Here is an 18,674-nt window from a genome sequence, read left to right on the forward strand (position 1 = left end):
TTCACAATTCACCTACAGCAAAAATGCTACAAAATAAAAAATGTTTAACGATTTCATTCATTGATCATTCACATCGTTACAATTACATTTACAGCATCCAAAATATCTGAACAAACAATACGATGCAAACTGAAAGCACAATGTTTATTGCACATTAGTCGTTTCATAATTTCTTGCTGTTATTTACATATTTACATTTTGTGCATTTGTTGTGAGTTTGTGTTAACATTATCCTGTCTGTTATTTGAACAAGGTGAAGTGCCTTATGTTTTGTTTTAGATCAGGAGCGTTTAATGGGATACAGTGTTTGTCCTATTGCAAATCAGAAAAAGAATTTGAAAACTAAAGACTTCGAGCTTTCCAAGGATATATAGTTTGTCAGGGTTCTTTTACCGTTGGCATAGGATAAGCAACAAATGACATGACCTTTGACAATTGGTTAAAAAGTTTCGCCCCGGGACAGATATAACTAAATATAAAACTTATATTCAAAGATCAAACTTGATTTTACAGTACGGTTTGCATAATAAGAACCACTACTCTATGTATGGCAAAAGTCGATATCTCAAAACAATATAGTTGTGTAGCACTCATTAATCTGTTAATGTTATTTAATGCCAATAACAATTATTCATGTTTGTTCATGATGCATTAACTAATGTTACCAGTTACATATTTTGATTTTAAAATGTATTAGTAAACACTTATAACCTACAAGTATGTTGAATAAATGCTGTAGAAATATTGTTCATAGTTCTTGTTAGCTAATGCATGAAGTAACGTTACCAACTACAACCTTATTGTAAAGTGTTTACAAACATGCTCACACATGCTTTCAAGTGCACATGCACATTGAAAACAGTGAAAATCATGCATGAAAACACATGCATTGGTATGTAAGGAATGTGTATGAAGTTCAAATCCTGCAAGTGAGAACACATATTTAAAAAAATGTTTGTAACCAAATAACGGGGGTACCTATTCACTTCTACCATGTAGACAGAAAACAGATGTTATGACAGACGTCAGAATGTTGTGACTGACCAATCAAATTCAAGTGTTCTGGAGAGCCATGTACTATTATTTTTTAATGTAATTTTTATAAATAATATATCATCATATTTTTATGTTTTGGCATAGATGCTGCCAGACATTCGCATTCCTTAAAAAGGCCTGTTTTTGATTAAGTGACTCTTTTATATTACAAATTCACCAACAGGAAAAAAAATGCTACAAAAAAATCTGTTTAATGATTTCATTAATTGATCATTCACATCTTTAGAATTACATTTACAGCATCCAATGCAAACTGAAACTGAAATTTTTATTGCACATTACTCATTTCATAATTTCCTGCTGTTTTTACATATTTACATTTTGTGCATTTGCTCAAGTTTGGGAAATTACTGTTAAATGATCCTGTCTGTTATTTGTACCAGATTGAATGTTTTATGTTTTTGCATGTGCGTATTGACAACATTGTTTTAGATCAGGAGCGTTTGATGGCACACAGCCTGTGTGGGGACGGATTCAACGTGATTCCAACGATCCCTTTGAGGTCCAGATCATCTCCAGACACTCCAGGTGGAGGAGTGAAGCGGAAGTTCTGAAGGAGAGACGTGAAGAACAGAAAGAGCTCCATCCTGGCCAAACTCTCTCCTAGACATATCCGGCGTCCTGAGAGAGAGAGAGAGAGAGAGAGAGAGAGAGAGAGAGAGAGAGAGAGAGAGAGAGACGAGAGAGAGAGAGACGAGAGAGAGAGAGACGAGAGAGAGAGAGAGAGAGGGAGAGAGAGAGAGAGAGATTGGACATTGGTCTAATTCATTTATTCTAGTATGCACGACATCTGATGTGTAGCTGTGAAAGTACCTGCGGAAAAGGGCATGAAAGCATCTCTTTTAACGAACTGTCCCTTCTCATCAAGGAAGTGTTCTGGGTAAAAGCTGTGCGGTTTCTCCCAAACACTTTCATCCTTTAATACAGACGTCAACAGAGGAAACACAGTGGTACCCTAGAAAATACACAAAACATCAAATGAAAGGCTGATGTTTGACACACAACTCATGAATGTCTACATGAGCTTTTTGCTGAATAATTCTTTCTCGTTTCGACTGACCTTCTTAATGAAATATCCATTAAAGTCAACATCACGGCTGGTTATATGAGGGAGACTCATGGGCACTATATTGGCCAGTCTCTGGGTTTCATGGATCACAGCATCTGTGTACGGCAGATTCTTTCTGTCATCCGCCATCGGCTGACGTCCACCGATCACTCTGTCAATCTCTTCCTGAACTCGATCTGCACATATATAAAATCAAAACAATTTTCATAAAAAAATGTACTGAGTTGGATTTTGTAAAGTCTTTATACAGTGCTGTGTTTTTACCTTGGATATGAGGATATTTGGCCATAATCATCAAACCCCATCGCAATGTTGTTCCTGTGGTGTCAGTGCCAGCTACAAACAGATTCATCACAGCTGTAAGCAGATTCTCCTGGTGGAAATAAGAGTCCTTCTTGCCGGATTTCTGACAAATGCAAAAACACTGTTTATTGTTTTTACTCTATAAAAAGAGGCTACAAAACTCAAATATAGCTGCAAGCAAAAATAAAGGTACAAGCATTACAGCACCATCGCAACGTGGCTCTAAGAAAAAAATGCAAGGTTGGCAGTGTGGGTCAACTTTAAAGAATTATACAATGCTAAGTGGGTCTAAAATGCCCAGAAACCTTTAAAAAAATATCTTGAGAAAAATAACGGGGCCCGAGCACTGAAAGTGATTAGCGATTATTTCCATATGCTCAACCCATCTTACACCTGCATTTTCCATACCTCGTCGGTTTGTTTGCGGATGAGGAAGGAGTCGATAAACCCTCTGCTGTCGTGTGGATTCAGAGTCTCCAGCAGATCCGAGATCAACTTTGTTATTTCCGCTCTGTTTTCTAGAGCATTTCTCAGGACAATTCTTTTGCTGGTCAGGAACGGGCCCAACCATGGAAATGTGTTAAAAAGCTACAAGTAAACAATCAGGGGAAAGACAAAGGACCTGAATGGCAGAAATGTAAGGCGGCGGCATTGCGCATGATTTTATCACAGTACATGTCTTTTCTGACCCCTTTAAACAAATACAAAGATAATGAAACGAATAGCAAATAAATTACAGTTACTTAAGATGTCTTTGCATTACATAGCCCACTCTATTTTTTTATACTTTCAACAATTCTGTATAAAATAATATTGAATTTAAAACCAAAATTTGATTTGCATTAAAATGAGTTTGCATTAAAAAGTTATTATTAGTAAGCAATTATTAAATTAGTAAGCAATACAACATTGACGATGTAATTAGCAACTAGAAATTAATTACGTTTTTTGAAGAAAGTAAATATCGTAAATTACCTTGCATGTCTTATTATAATGCACTTAAACTTAAAATAGCACAATGCAATGTAAAAAAAAGTTTTAATCACCCTAAAGGAAATATGCTCATATGTTGAAATAAGCACTGGTTAACATGTAAACCTGATATGCATACCCGCATAGAACCTGATCCACCAACCCGAACGTTCTCATTTGCCCTGTTGACCATTTCTTTGAACTGAGGATCTGTGTATTCGAATCTGTTGCCATACACAATAGATGAGATGATGTTTGATACGGCGTAGTTCACAGGTTGAGTTGTATCGAAGGCTTTCCCTGTAAAACCAAACAAACTCTCTCAACCCTGCTGAAAAAAGTGGAACCTTGCCCTAAAATCAATAGAAAACTTAATGAATTAAAAGTTTAAAATGGGAACTGTACTGGTTTTAATGTATTGGTTTTCAATGGTGTCGACTGGCATGTGATGGATTCTATTGGTGGGATGTTATCTGGCAGGTGGGAACCAATAGAACTCCACTAAATCCTATAGGAATAATGCCCAAAGTATACTACAAAAGTAATTTTGTAATGATTTTAGTGGAAAAAGCTAATGATTCATATTTATGGCTTTTTAATGGAAACCATTAGAATTTCTGTGATGGTTTCTATTGTTTTTGAACATGAGTTCAGGTGTGTATCTCAGTACCTTCAAACTTTATAAACTCTTCTTTCAAATATTGAATTTCCTGTATGATTTTCTCTTCACTTCCTCTCTTGCCCATCCCAAAGTCACGCAGGTTACTGAGGGCGAAGCGTCTCATCTCTTTCCAGCTCTCTCCATTGGCAAAAATGATCCCTGAACAAACAACCACGTGACAACAACACTTCATTGATCATTTTCACACAGCCATTCATTAACATTAACCAATACAGACATATTCACCATACACAATTTTAATTGAAAATAGCCTCATGTTAAACCATTTATGCAACTTTTCCAGCACAGGAGAAAGGGGAAGAGCTAAACACGCTAATGCTAGTGCCTGACCCTCAGTTAACTTCCGGTTTGTGTTTGGCTAGTGTCTAATAATATAACTATTTATATATTATTTAATTTATGTTAATATTAATGGTAACACTTTATAATACTGTTTAATACTTAATAGGTAGTTATGCAGTAACTAATGCAGAACAAATGGTTAGTGCTGCATTAACACTAGTCATTACTGATAACTAATAAGGAAGAAAGATTAACTAATCAGTAGGTAACAGCATACTGATGTTTAAAGTAAGAAACAATTAGTTACTTAATTTTTATTTAATAGTCATTAATAACAACTAAATGCTGTATGTCTCCCGCAGAACTATACAATAACTAAGACTCATTTAAAATAATTATCTACTAACTACTTATTAACAGCTGCTAAAAATAATTAAACTATGTCAATTAATGTCAATTAAACTAGTTATATATAATCTTGATTACTATTAAAAATACAATTTTAACCTATTTTGTTTACTTTCAGTGAACTTCATTATTTTATATCTCTAAACTATTGTCCAATATTGTCCTCATCAAGATTTTATTTTTCATATCAATCATATCAATTAAATAAATCGAATGAATCTTTATCCTTTTTTCTATTTTATTTATTTTAAAAGAAAGAAACTTAAGAAATACACCTCCTAATCACTGCATCATTAGCCAACTTACCTCACAAACATATCTGACATGTCTCTCCTTGTTGCTTATTATGAGTCTTGTGGACAATAGCTGAAGAGTTGTGTTTTCATTATTAACTATAAGACATTCTTGGTAACCCATTAGTAATTATTAAAAAAATAGTATTTCTCTGTTCTTACTGAATTATTCTGTTAAAATCATAGTGACTTTTTAGTAATTACTCAGGTCTTACCAGGGACGTAAATCCCGGGAAGGACGGAGGGGACACGTCCCCCTCCATCCGAGGGTTGTCCCCCCCCAAAATCATTAAAAATCGCACTGTCTATTGTGCTAAATATATTTATGTATACCTAAACTAATTAGAAAAAAATACAAACGCAAATAATGCGCTTTAAGTTTAGAAACAGTTGAGTTCCCCCTCCCCTGCCTCACAGTGGTTTGGCCCACTGCCTGCTTTCCCCGTTCATCTCACCTACGCTACGCTACACATAAGTAAGGCATGAGGCTCACTTCACCAGTGGTTGTTGAACTCCAGTAAGAAGGCTATTTTAGTCACGTTAAATGAAGTGATTCTCTTTAATGTAGTTGATGCTGATTCATTAATAAATTAGTTGTGCCAAAAAAAAGGCTGATTATTGATGTATTTTCCATGAATCTGCTGTACAATTAAAACGTTAACGTCACTTAGCTAGTTAACGTTAGTTTGTTTACCATTTGTGCGTCAAACACCAATAGGGGCTGGCTGCAGCCGATGGGGCGAGTGGAGCGCCACTCAAAAGCGGAAATACGTCACCTCCACTCGAAGCCCGAGCGGATAACGTCACCTAATTCCGACCTCAACCCGGAAGTAATTTAAGAAACGGCGCTGTTTTAATGTCAATAAATACTTGTAATGTTTTAATGCTACAAAATGATTGTTTAAATGTTATTAAATACCTTTAATGTTAACACAGAATTTAAGCATCTGTCACTGTTACTGACTGTTTGGGTACATGAACATAGTACATCTATGCACAGTTTGTTGGCGGACGCAGTGCACTACATGGGAAAATAACCACCACTCATTAATGTAGATGTATGGTGACTTCGTCAGACGATGTTGCATGTAAATCAGGATAACATTTAAAAAGTGTTTAAAAAGTGACTCATTGTTAACATGTAGTATCATGGGTAGTGTGTTTTTATACTTGTTTCCTGTCTTGACAACAGAGACAATTTTTTTTAATGGAAACAGCTTTATTAGGTGTTCACTACAGTATGTAGCAGTTCAGTTCAGTTATAATACGACTGCAAGTCTGCATGATAAACCTAACGCATGTTGTCGCTTTGTGTCGTAGTAAGTACAATTTTGACTGTATTATTTGTGTCCCCTTCAAAATTCGTTCTTGAGAAATATTATGTTTATCATCCCCCCTACTGTTAAATGAGATTTACGCCCCTGGGTCTTACCACAACAGTATTAACTAATTACTTATGATCCGGAACCGTATTATAAAGTGAAAAACATGATAACATTTTAATAATTACTCAGGTCTTATCACATCAGTATTAAGTAATTACTTATGATCCGGAATAAACAGATGGATTATAACAATTATAAAGTGAAAATCATGATAACCCGTAAATTACCAATAAATAAAACAGTACTGTTAAAACAAAAGTTTGCAGTGACTAATTTACCATCCACACACACACACACGCACGCACGCACGCACACACGCACCTGAATAGAGCTGACTTATATGGACACAATAGATACATTTTAATAAATACTAACAAAAACTTTACAGTTACACAATAGTCACAGTAGTCAATGCGCTTTAGTGTTTTAGCAGCTGTCATCTGAACACGCTGCTGCTGTGACTTCCGCATACGGTGATGTCATTGTCATGCCCCTCCCCCTTAAAGTAACAGTGCATTATTTGTGGTTAAATGCTGTAACGATTGATTGGCAAGAAAAACTTTCAGTTTTACCACAGAAACATTAGTTACAATACAGTGATTAAGATGGGGGTTAGTTTTTACTATTTTTGGTTGAAAAGCACAATAGATTGATTTGTTTTGAATCAATTTAAATAAAAATATCACAGTATTGAGATTTCTACAAAAATCCTAAAATAATTTGTTCAAATTAATTTCAACTATTTATATAATTAATTCTAATACCAAACATGTATCTTTAATAGGCTGCTTACTGGCAAAATTATGTTTAGCAACTGTTAATGAGTAATTAATGGATAGTTATTTTAAATGGGTCTTAGTTACTGTATAGTTCTGCAGGAGACATACAGCATTTAGTTGTTATTAATGACTATTAAATAAGTAATAAGTAACTAATTGTTTCTTACTTTAAACATCAGTATGCTGTTACCTACTGGTTAGTTAATCGTTGTTCCTTATTAGTTATCAGTAATGACTACAGTGTTAGTGCAGCACTAACCATTTGTTCTGCATTAGTTCCTGCATAACTACCTATTAAGTATTAAACAGTATTACAAAGTGTTACCATATTAATTTGTATGATTATTTTTTTACTTTATAATAATTGTATTAAATAAACAATTTGTCTAAATTTGTTGTATGTTCATTTTATTAAATAAACAATTTGCTAAATGGGTCCTGTAGTTAGGTCGCATTTAAACAAACCGTATGGTACATTGGCATCTAGCGGTGGAACTTAGTATCGGAGTCTAAATATAAAATATTGAAGAGACAAGTTTAGCCAACTAACGGTTTTCGGTTTCTTTTGCTTGTTATCAGAAATAATCTACAGGCACTGAATGTGTACCGGAAGCTCAGTTGAGGTCACAAAAGTGCGCATGCTCAGTAACGTTTGTTTATGTTGTTAAGATGAAACGTCTATAGTGCACAGCAAGTACAGATTCCTCTTACCATGTCCTTCACCCAGTAATTTAAAAGCTGGAGGAATATCTCGGTCTCCAAACTCTTCCGCTCGGTTCACAAGCGCCTCTTTAACCGTTTTGTATCCAGCCAAGACCACAACTTTTCTGTGACCGAAAAACACTTGGAACACGTTTCCATAGGTTTTGGACAGCTGGAGGAAACACAGTTAAAAACATTCTTAATTAATGTTGAAATGCCCATCTGTAATTTATTCTGTTGATAAAATGTCCATCTGTAATTTATTATGTTAGTGTTTAAATGGCTGTGTCAAAGTCTCACCTCACAGAGAGTATCAAAGGGTCTTTCAAGGTCAAGGGTCAGCAGGTTCCCCAGCAGTGGAAGTGGTTTGGGTCCCGGTGGTTCTTTTCCTTCTTTCTGAGATTTAGGACCAGAAGACAGCAGATATACAACCAGTAACAACACCAAAGCACCCAGTAATGTACCGGTGCTGAGAAGCTGCAGAAGTGATTCCACAACAGCCATTTTCAACCTGAACACCTGCACGACTCTCTTCTGCATTTATAGATGTTACAGGAGGGTGGGACTAGAGGAATCTAGTGGGAGGTAATCTCCAAAACAAAGAAACCATGAGAACAAAGGGCTGCTACGACTGTGTCAGCACATAGATTATACGAAACCCTTTGATGAATTATTAAACTACTTCAGTTTGTTCAACAAGACAAATCATACAAACAATGCCATACCTACAAAAATAAAACATTTTATCCGCATATAATTGCATTTAAGTGATTCAAAGGTTTCATGTGTATATGAACTTAATTTGCATAAGGTTACGTAGAATTTTCGAAACCCCTCGACATGTGCACACTTGAACTGTGACACACAATTCTCATGTAACCTTTGTCCAAATGAAAACTGCAATAACCTCTTACCTCCCAACACCACCTTGAGCTTGGCATACGTTTGGATGAATATTTAAACTGGTGAAAAGGGCATAAAACTTTAGCACGATGGAAATGATTTATCAAACCAAACTTGTCGACTTGATGCGAAGCGATCGTGACTCAACATGTTAAAAAACTGTGCTTAGGGTTTCTTCAATGACATATTCACCCTCACTTCAATCATCTGCTTCGCCTGTGGCTTTTTAAAGTGCAGATTTAACCCCAAGGGTTTTGGCACATGACTGTCGTAGCACAGGAATCACAGCCGGTTTGTACAGCTTTAAAAAATACACAACATCCATGTTTTTCATTTGAATTAATATGCACAATTGCTTTAACTAAATATCATGATTGGGTTATTTTGAACCTACGGTTGAGTCAAATATAGACATTTAACACAAAGGATGGGTTTGTTATTGTTGCGTCAAAAAGAAGTTTACTTAAATTGAACACACATTACTGTTTCCTTCAGCATTATATAATATCCACCAAGCAGTCTACAATAACTCTCATTAGGTGATTCAGTTCGATCTGGGTTTCCAGTATTGGCCAGGCTCTACACCAGTGCACTATTAGCTAGGGTGACCTTTTACACTACATGAGATGTGTCACAACAGTATACCAGGTGTATAATTGAACTTCATTTTGAGCTTTAGTACAGCAGAAAACAAGCTCTCTGTAAACGCATTTACAGCACAATTGTCATGTCATGAACTCTAACACAGTGCTTGTGTCACAACCTGTCACACACACACTTGATTATGTAATGTTTGTCTGCCAGAAGCTATAAAGCATTTCATCAAAGGCTTTAGAATGTGACACCTGTATGTCATCTCTTTTAATCCAATTGTTCTCAACTGCTGAGTCGCAACATTAAAGATGGGTCACACCCTTACAATTAACAATGGTTTTAACACAAAGCAAATTAAAAAACACGGTCAATGTAAGAAAACCGTGGCTCAATTTGTCAAAAAACACGATAGTTTTTCCATAAAAGCAGGTCTGTTCTGATGGGAACAAAACGTCGACAATTTATCCAAGAATCAACCCCGCCATGCTTGTGTTTCCAAAATCTCTTGTAGTTGATAAGAAATGTGATATTTGATGCATTCAAAAATTTGGTACCATGTTGGGTTAGCAAGTTACGACTGGAATCTTCCGTTCAGCAGCGCTCGGGACAAATCTGTCTATAAACAGTCAATTATTATCTCCGTGTGATAAACGGTGATGATAAAAGGAACTATAAACTATAAAAACTTGATCTTATTCACTGACAACTAGCCCAAGGTTTACCTTCATTCAATCTTAATAGTCATGATACAGTTTTAAGTCAGCCAAATGTGTCAACCGTGAATCTGTGTGCAATGACCTGCAAAAGATCTAGAACAATCTAGAACAAAACCAATGTTGCGCAATACACTTTTATACCTGTACTGCGCAAGATATTAAAACTGCAAAACAGCTTTTTCGAGTGTCACTTTGTACATTGTAGTTTCCTCATTCAGTTTTATGCAGGACAACAGCCCTAGAAAATATTGTAACATGTATGATATATATATATATTATGATGTGGTTAGTCTATAGATGATATGAACTGACTTCATACAACCACTTCGATGCATAAATGGGCAATTCTAGCATTATGGATGTATCATTTTCATAAAAGCGTCTGCCAAGTGCATATATGTAAATGTATATATATATGTAAATGTATATTTTATTGAACCCCTGATGACAGAGTCCAGACTTCAATATCAGTCCAAGCACAAAGGACACACATTTTTTTAATTTAAATGTGCATACTTTGTAGGATTTGTGTGAATTAAAACGTGCACACCAGAAGCAATAATAAGGAAGCCCAGCACTGCAATGTAAAACAACGGTGAAGAAAAAAATTGTCCTTGCATTTTGACGACAAAAAAAATGTGAAGAGAAAATATGTGACCCTGGATCACAAAACCAGTCTTAAGTAGCACGGGAACATTTTTAGTAAAAGACAAAAATACATTGTGTGGGTCAAAATTATCGATTTTTCTTTTATGCCAAAAATCATTAGGATATTAAGTAAAGATCATGTTCCATGAAGATATTTTGTAAATTTCCTACTTTAAATTTATAAAAACTTTATTTTTGTGAGTGGATGGTCTGCCACAGTGCCCCTGATTAACAACTTCAAAGGCAATTTTCTCAATATTTTGATTTTTTTGCACTCTCCGATTCCAGAGTTTTAAAAGGTTGTATCTCAGCCAGATATTGTCCTATTCTAACAACTCATATATCTATAGAAAGTTTATTGATTCAGCTTTCAGATTATGTAAACATCTCAATTTCGAAAAATTGACCCATAAGACTGGTTTTGTTGTCCAGGGTCACATATACACAATTTTTTAAAAGAAACCATTTTCGTAGCAAAAAAAATTAGAAGAAAAAAATGTAAGATCATTTTTTGAGAGAAAAAAATTTGAAAGAGAAAAAAACGATAAGGCTAGACTGTAAAGACAAAATATTTTCTTCACCAATTTGTTTACATTGCGGTTCAGGGCTTCCGTGCAGTAATACCCAACAAACAGAGAAGGGATGGCTCTTTATATAACATAAAATATTTACTATATTTTCATTTCATTTTTCTTTGATATATTTCATTTCATTTATGAGCAATATGGACTGCTGTGGGTGTGACAATCCACTTACCTGGCACAACAAAAAGGGATACTTCAACCAAAATGAAACCTCTGTCATCATTTACTCACCCTTAGATTGTTCCAAACCTGTATACTGTACATTTATTTGGTTTGCTGAACACACAGGAAGAAATTTGGAAGAATGTCAGATCTCACCCACCATTTACTGCCGCAATACGGAAAATAAACACTATGGGAGTCAATGGGGAATGAGATTTGACAATCTTCCTGTGTATATTTAGTATAAAAAGGACAGAATCAAAACTACTCAAGTACTCAACCCTTACTTTAAAATTTAGTGAGCATCTTTGCCATTTAAACAATCAACACAAAAATAAAAACTACATCATACCACAATCCTTTGCATAAGGCAGATTTAATAAAAAAGAAATGTCAATACTTACATTTTACACATAGTTAATTTAGTGATACAGTACACAGGGTTACAATTCCCTTTTTAAGTTATGGTATATATTACCATTTTAAATCAACATTGTCATAATTAACATTTTCAAGTTCCTCCTCTCTATCTCACTTCAAAATGCAATATTTCAGTTTCATAACAAGCAGTTCAGACACAACAGCCAGAGCAAAGTGCAAAACCTGTTACAAACGGACCAATTCATGAAAAAATCATAGAAAATCAACAATCCGTGGTCACGTCACCTCTGAAGCTCTTTTGTATCTACATTGCGCCAGTTTCGCCGAAAGTCAGCGTTACGGTGACGAATAAGCCCGGGTTTCCCGTCTGCTATAGGAAAATACATTCAACGAAAGTGAATCTGGACGGGAAGATGCATAGACACAATCTGCATTGTACACATGTATTCGATTCGTTTTCTTGTTGTAGATGTAGCCACATCACTTTACAGTAGATCATTGTAACGGCAAGGCCACGTTGGACGAAAACATGTAAAAACAGTTCAATGCACGTAATAAATGAGCGTAGCAGCGTTTCATCTCGGAACAAATAAAGGACGGTGTCAGAACATTTGAACATGTTTTGTTGTGAATTCGCAAAGAAGTTCAAGTCCCTCGCTGTTATTTGAGCTTCATTTCTAAAGCCAATTATCGCATTAAATTCACGCCGCTCATGTTTCAGGAATGTGGCCTATCGTTAGGAAATTATATTACGTTAACCCCTTGCTTTGCAATTCTTCACATCTTTTTGATGGATCTTTCTGAGGGCGAATGAATTGGTCCACACTAGTAGTGCAAGTGAATATCAGATTTGAAAGACATGAGTTCACACCCAGAGCGACTGTGTCAGCGTCGACAGCAACAAAAAGCATGCGTTAATAAAACATATGTAAATCTAGTGGTTTTTGCTTCACGACAGGTTCTTGTCGCACACAGGAGTGGTCATTTTGTATTTCAAAAGAGACATTTGGTTGAATGAAAACACAAAATATGTGAACTCCGGGTTCCCCCTAGTGGTCAACCGTGGAATAACATTTCAAAAAACAGTCAAATCTGGGTGGAAGCATTAGGCATTCCTATACATATATACACGTTTATAAAAAAACACAAATCACAGTTAGAAATGGTGGGAGAAGTGTTACAACGTCTTAGGAAAATGGAAAACGTTATTATTTGAAAGCCTTTCTATATTTTCACTGAAATATAAAGAAATGTTTCTTTGGAGTGTCTTGTTAAACACGATAAAAGGGGACTTTTGAAAGAAATTGATACCTGCCAAATGACCGATCAAAGCTATTGTATAAAGTCTATAAATTAACTAAAGCTCATCTATAAAACTTTCTATTCAATAGGTTTCTACGTCAATGTAACGTTCTTTAACATTGCAAAGCCCGAAGATGCAGCATTTCTGCGAATTTGATTTCTCATTCTCGATCCGGACGTCCCATATTAAGATAGTCTTCCACCCTTTCAGCGTTTGAGTTTATTTTGAAAGAGCCAAGCGCACGTACCATCAAGACCACAGTCAACAGCAAATGGAGAACAACAAACCAAATGAAGACATTCATAAATAACACAACAATCGTACACGAGTGCGCTCCAAAGACATTTTGTCACAACGAAAACACGTCCTTTCCGTTCGGGCCGAGGATCGAGGATGGACCCAACCCGTTAAAATTCAAGGAGAGGACGTGAGATGCACCATTTCTGACGGTGTTCAAACAAACCCAGAATACAGCTGCTGGCCGAGATCTGATGTTATTGGTCCCGTCTGGGAGTGTTAAATCTGATCGGGTTGTATATGAGTGTGTGCGAGAAGACCTGAGCGTCGTCCTGTGGTGTGACTCCACCGAGAGTCAGTCCCTCCTATTCAACAGGTGAAGATGAGCGTGTCATTTCCAGCGGTCGTCAGAGTAATGCTGAAACTGAGCGAAGCTGAGAAACACCTGCTCCAGAGAGATCTGACTGACGCAGTAATCCTCGATACGATACTTCTCTTTGGCTGTTTCCAGAACCCCAAACACCTTACAGAACAAAGACATGTTAGGACAATTCCAGCAATGTGCGTGTGACATTTTCAGTCTAAACTTGAAATATAAACTACCAATATAGTGAACCGTCTGTTTATATTTGTTGATAGGGTCTAGACATCAGAAAAGCGAAAGCGAAATAAACACGCATTATGGATGTGACAAAACTGTAGGATTTCTGTGAATTAAGAAGCAATAACACAAAAAAGTCATTAAATATCTCTATTAGAAGCTTGTCATATGATCCAAAATAATTTTCATTTTTTATTTTAATTTTCATGTGCCCAGTTCATTTCATAGGCAATCAAACTTAAAACTTGTAGGCTTTACAAAAGTTGCACGTTTGAGTTTGTTGCGGGTTATAAAAACGAAAAAAAAAACATTTCGAAATAATGATCAATATTTGACCCTGAAATTGATTTTTGGGGGCATTTTTTACACATGATTTATTTGGAAGGGCTTGTTGCTCAGTTGCATCAAATACTTAAAACATATACTAAACTCAGCCTAAAATAAACTTATGTACAATAAATAAGAAGTTAGACAACCGCAACCACAACTTTTTGGCCATATAGTTTAAATAATCGGGTGCATTTTTGTCCACTTCTGAGATAAATCACTTGTCTTGTTTTCCTCACTGTTGGCAAACATTTTTGGTCTCAAAGTTTTGATAAAACTGAACTAAACTGTGCGCCGGTCAGAGCCATCAGAATGATTGACACTTGAGACGTACCTGTGCCCAGGTGAGGGTTTTATCGGTTAAGTGGTAGTGAACCATTCCCTGATGTTCGTCCTTCAGTAAACTTCCTGTAAGAGTCGTAAGACGAGAGGTTATGAACTCTGACCCGCTCAGCAACAAACAGCGATACAGACCGCCCGCCGCGCCGCTCGACATACCTGGAAAGGTGTTTTGAACAAAGTCTTTAAAGAGCTGAAGATCCATTTCTCCTAAATCTCCCTCCGTGTGAACCTTTGCCAACAGTGTGTAACCGCTTCCAAATTTACTCTTCAGATGCTGCGGGCTGCCCAGACACTTGAACTGCCCGTTCACCATGACGGCCAGCCGCGTACACAACGCCTCGCATTCCTCCATACTGCAGAGCGAGTCAAAATATTGATTTCACGTTTATTTTAACGCTATATCCAAGTCTGAGATGTTCATATGTTCATATTCACATGTAGCAGGACGTGCGTGACTGACCTGTGTGAGGTTATAATGATGGCTTTTCCCGACTCACGGGTGCGTGTTATCGCGTCCCACAGCAGGCGTCTGGCCACGGGGTCCATGCCTGTCGACGGCTCGTCCAGAAAGATCACAGGGGGCCCTCCGATCAGAGCGATGCCTGCGCTCAACTTCCTCTTATTACCACCGCTGTCCAGAGGAACCCATAGAAACGTTTAGTAAACAGAGACACAACGGATGGACAGACAGATGAAAAGTTGGATATGATGGATCGTCATTCATGCCTGTAGCTGCGGACGAGTTTGTCAGCGTGAGGTTCGAGCAGCAGCGAGCGCAGGACGTTTTCGATGCAGGCGGACACGTACTTCTCCGGAATGCCCCTCAGTCTGGCGTACATGCTTAGGGTCTCCCGTCCCGTCATGTGATCCAACACCGCGTCAAACTGAGGGCAGTAGCCGATCCTCTGTTGAACCTGTGGACAATACACAGTAGAGTAGACTGAATTTGAGCTCAATTTAAAGTTGCGTTTCTGTGTCTGGCAGAATGCTGTACGTTTGTAATGACTACGGATGAAGCTTTAGTCTCAATGTCAATAAAAGTTGACATCGGATAACAAAATCGGAACCTTTTTCACGTCTCGGAGGATGCTGTAACCATCGATGAAGGCATCTCCTGATGTGATGCTTTCATCTCCGGTCAGCATTTTGAACGTCGTGGTCTTCCCCGCACCGTTAAACCCCAGCAAACCGAAACACTCGCCCTTCCCGACGGCCAAGGATAAGCGGTCCACTGCCAACAGCGACGGCCCACCTGAGTACACCTGGTTAAACCACCACAGGAGCGCGTGTCAACAAACGCAAACCATGTTGGGAGACACCGAAATAAGTCAACCAAGTGTGAAAGAACAACCGAAACGCATCACGTGCCTTTCTGAGCTCCTGCAGGATGAGCGGGCTGCCCACCATGGACTCGACCACCGGCTGACACTCCAAAACTCTCTTCCTCTCCTCAGCCACGTCTCTGTCCTCAGACTGAAGAGCCTCTTCTGCCACCAGCATGAACTGATAATCACACCGCCATGATCGTGAGCATCCAATCCCGAACGATTACACAACATCCGTCCGTCTTTAATTCCTCTCTTACCTTCTTGCGTCCCCTGCAGAGGTTCATGAGGGTGTGGATGCACTGGAGCTCCATGAGGAGGAGCAGGCCGATGAAGACCACGCCCTGCAGCGACATGGCCACCAGGAAGCGTCCCACGCCGGGCTCCTCCATGGAGAAGTAGTTCACTTGAAATGTAACGTCTGCACATGAACGGCAAAAGAAACGTTCAGAACGAGGCCGTATTGGGAAAGCTCCGTGTTGTTCTCAGACGGATACTCACTGTAATACTTGCAGACGTACTCCGCCATCGCGCTGGAGGTGCAGAAGGTGATGAACTCGTAGTTCTGGTAGAACTGGCAGAAGGACATTCCCAGGCAGTAGTTTGGGAAGAGCAGGAAGACTTTATCCAGGATGTGAGAGAGGTCTTGCAGATGAAGCTCTGAGAGATGACAAAAACGACAAAAACACGATACAGCGTTTGCAAAAGCAGGTAATATGCAAGGGTTAATAGCAACGTATCGTTGCCTTGTTTAGCAAAATAAATGAATGAAAAAATTTAAAGCAAAACTGTTTTATTACAAACAGCATTAAATCCACCAAAATGCTCGATTGCATTTCTAAAACTGTGTTTAAAAGTGAAATGATCAAGTAGTTCAACGTAGCTTTTATAATCTTTCATGTTGTCTCAGTTTGTCTGTCTCTTATACAGTTTTGCTTCTAAGGCTTCACTTATATAATAAAAAAAACATCGGCCTAAATATTATTAGAAAAAAAAGTTAAACTAAATGAAAATGAGAAATGATGTCTCAGCAATAAATTGAAATATGTTTAAGTCAGTAAAATTAGCTGACCAAAAACTGAAAAAATATCATATATATATATATATATATATATATCAATATTAAAAAATAAACGATCTATGTCAAGAGCACAAACATTTTTTAACAAAATATAAAAATTAAAGCGAAATGCCCCATAAGTAAAACTTAAGGAGGTTTTTGTTTGTTTGCAAATAAGACATATCATGACCTACAGAATTTGTTAAAAAGCTTTTAGAATATATATATATATGTAAGGGATAATCCACAGCTAGCCGTGCGTTAAAGGGTTTTAATGCACGACGTGGAGGCCAAGAACAACCCGACGCGAAGCGGAGGGTGATTGCCTCTGCGAAGTGCATTATAATCCTATAACGCACGGCTAGCTGTGGATTATCCCGCTTATACCATGGTCATTTGCCAAGTTAAATCTTTTATTGATGTTTACAGTGAAATTTTAGAGCAAACAGGTGAAAATTACAGTGATTTTGTCAGTTAAATTTCAAATGTAATCAAACTTATTGGAGCTACCTGTGTGTTAAAGGGTTTTAATGCACACCTTCCAGCCAATCAGAATCGAGTATTCAAAAAGACCATGGTATAAATAAAGATATCAAAGCTAAACTTCACTGGAAGTCAGTTATATACAAACAAAGAGATTAAACTTAAATAAAAAACTCATTGCTAACTGAGAGGTCTAACCGGGTATGGTCATGATGATGACGGCGAGGAACGTGGCCGTGCCGCTGATGATGTTGAAGATGGTGAGGCGCGTGTAAGCGGTGGCGGCCGAGGAGAACAGAAAGCTGAGCAGATACATGAGTGGGATCACGGCCCATCCATACAACAGCAACAACAGCAGAACATCCACCAGGTGGTTCTCTGCCACAAACGCTTCAACGGAAAACGCTCGGAACACAACCTGAGGGAAAAAAGTCGAGCGAGAGAGACCATAAAAACTCAGAACAACACATCTCAATATGAAATCGCTTTAATTGAGTTGTGAGGTCAGTTTTACGCTCACCAGCATGAGCAGACAGGGCAACAGGAAGTTGATGAGATCCCAGAGCAGAGCAGAGAACCAGAAGTTAGAGAGGTAGACCCCGCTGACCCGCTGCACGTGCTTGGACTTCACAGAGCGCTCCGACACCAGGAGCAGAGCGAAGGTGCTGGCTAAAGACGCCATACCGTACATGAGGTTTATAGCGATGGCGAAACCTGTCTGACCCCTACAGAGAAAAATCAAGAGAAAGAATAAAGCTTAGAAGAGCAACCCGATAATAAAGACAACCTCAATGGATTTAAGTATTTCCTTTCCAAGACTTACGATTTTCATGTGTCACATACACAGTTATATAAGTATACAACTTTCAGTGAAATAAAATCTGGCCAACTCACTATAGACAGCAAAAATAATAAAATATAAGATATTACTAAAATTTAAAATAGAAAAAAAATATATATATATATATATAACTACATCTAAAAAATATATTTAAGACGAAAGATATAAAACGTAAGGAGATGAAGTAAATAAAATAAATAAATTCTAATGAAATTAAACAGAATAAACAAAATAAA

The 18,674-nt window shown here is 37.4% G+C and overlaps 2 protein-coding genes across 2 annotated transcripts in view; both read right to left on the reverse strand.

The window, feature by feature from the left end:
• The window catches only part of LOC130561864 (cytochrome P450 2K1-like), an 11,234-nt gene extending 861 nt beyond the window's left edge, over positions 1–10,373 (reverse strand). Inside the window, exons 1-9 of the mRNA XM_057346480.1 lie at positions 8,232–10,373; positions 7,941–8,103; positions 4,071–4,220; positions 3,540–3,700; positions 2,837–3,016; positions 2,390–2,531; positions 2,117–2,301; positions 1,870–2,011; positions 1–1,677 (exon numbers count right to left, since the gene is read on the reverse strand). The exon at positions 1–1,677 is cut by the window's left edge and continues 654 nt beyond it. Coding sequence (XP_057202463.1) covers positions 1,490–1,677; positions 1,870–2,011; positions 2,117–2,301; positions 2,390–2,531; positions 2,837–3,016; positions 3,540–3,700; positions 4,071–4,220; positions 7,941–8,103; positions 8,232–8,471 — 1,551 coding nt within the window. The 5' untranslated portion in view covers positions 8,472–10,373 and the 3' untranslated portion in view covers positions 1–1,489. The remainder of the gene's footprint in view (positions 1,678–1,869; positions 2,012–2,116; positions 2,302–2,389; positions 2,532–2,836; positions 3,017–3,539; positions 3,701–4,070; positions 4,221–7,940; positions 8,104–8,231) is intronic.
• Positions 10,374–11,897: 1,524 nt separating this feature from the next.
• abca3b (ATP-binding cassette, sub-family A (ABC1), member 3b) overlaps positions 11,898–18,674 on the reverse strand; it is a 29,038-nt gene continuing 22,261 nt past the window's right edge. The window contains exons 21-31 of the mRNA XM_057346468.1: positions 18,118–18,322; positions 17,796–18,015; positions 16,556–16,714; positions 16,315–16,475; positions 16,098–16,232; positions 15,797–15,991; positions 15,456–15,643; positions 15,190–15,360; positions 14,886–15,082; positions 14,722–14,795; positions 11,898–13,982 (exon numbers count right to left, since the gene is read on the reverse strand). Coding sequence (XP_057202451.1) covers positions 13,851–13,982; positions 14,722–14,795; positions 14,886–15,082; positions 15,190–15,360; positions 15,456–15,643; positions 15,797–15,991; positions 16,098–16,232; positions 16,315–16,475; positions 16,556–16,714; positions 17,796–18,015; positions 18,118–18,322 — 1,837 coding nt within the window. The 3' untranslated portion in view covers positions 11,898–13,850. The remainder of the gene's footprint in view (positions 13,983–14,721; positions 14,796–14,885; positions 15,083–15,189; positions 15,361–15,455; positions 15,644–15,796; positions 15,992–16,097; positions 16,233–16,314; positions 16,476–16,555; positions 16,715–17,795; positions 18,016–18,117; positions 18,323–18,674) is intronic.

This window comes from Triplophysa rosa, linkage group LG11 (genome assembly GCF_024868665.1).
Source record: "Triplophysa rosa linkage group LG11, Trosa_1v2, whole genome shotgun sequence".
Classification (NCBI taxonomy): Eukaryota; Metazoa; Chordata; class Actinopteri; order Cypriniformes; family Nemacheilidae; genus Triplophysa; species Triplophysa rosa.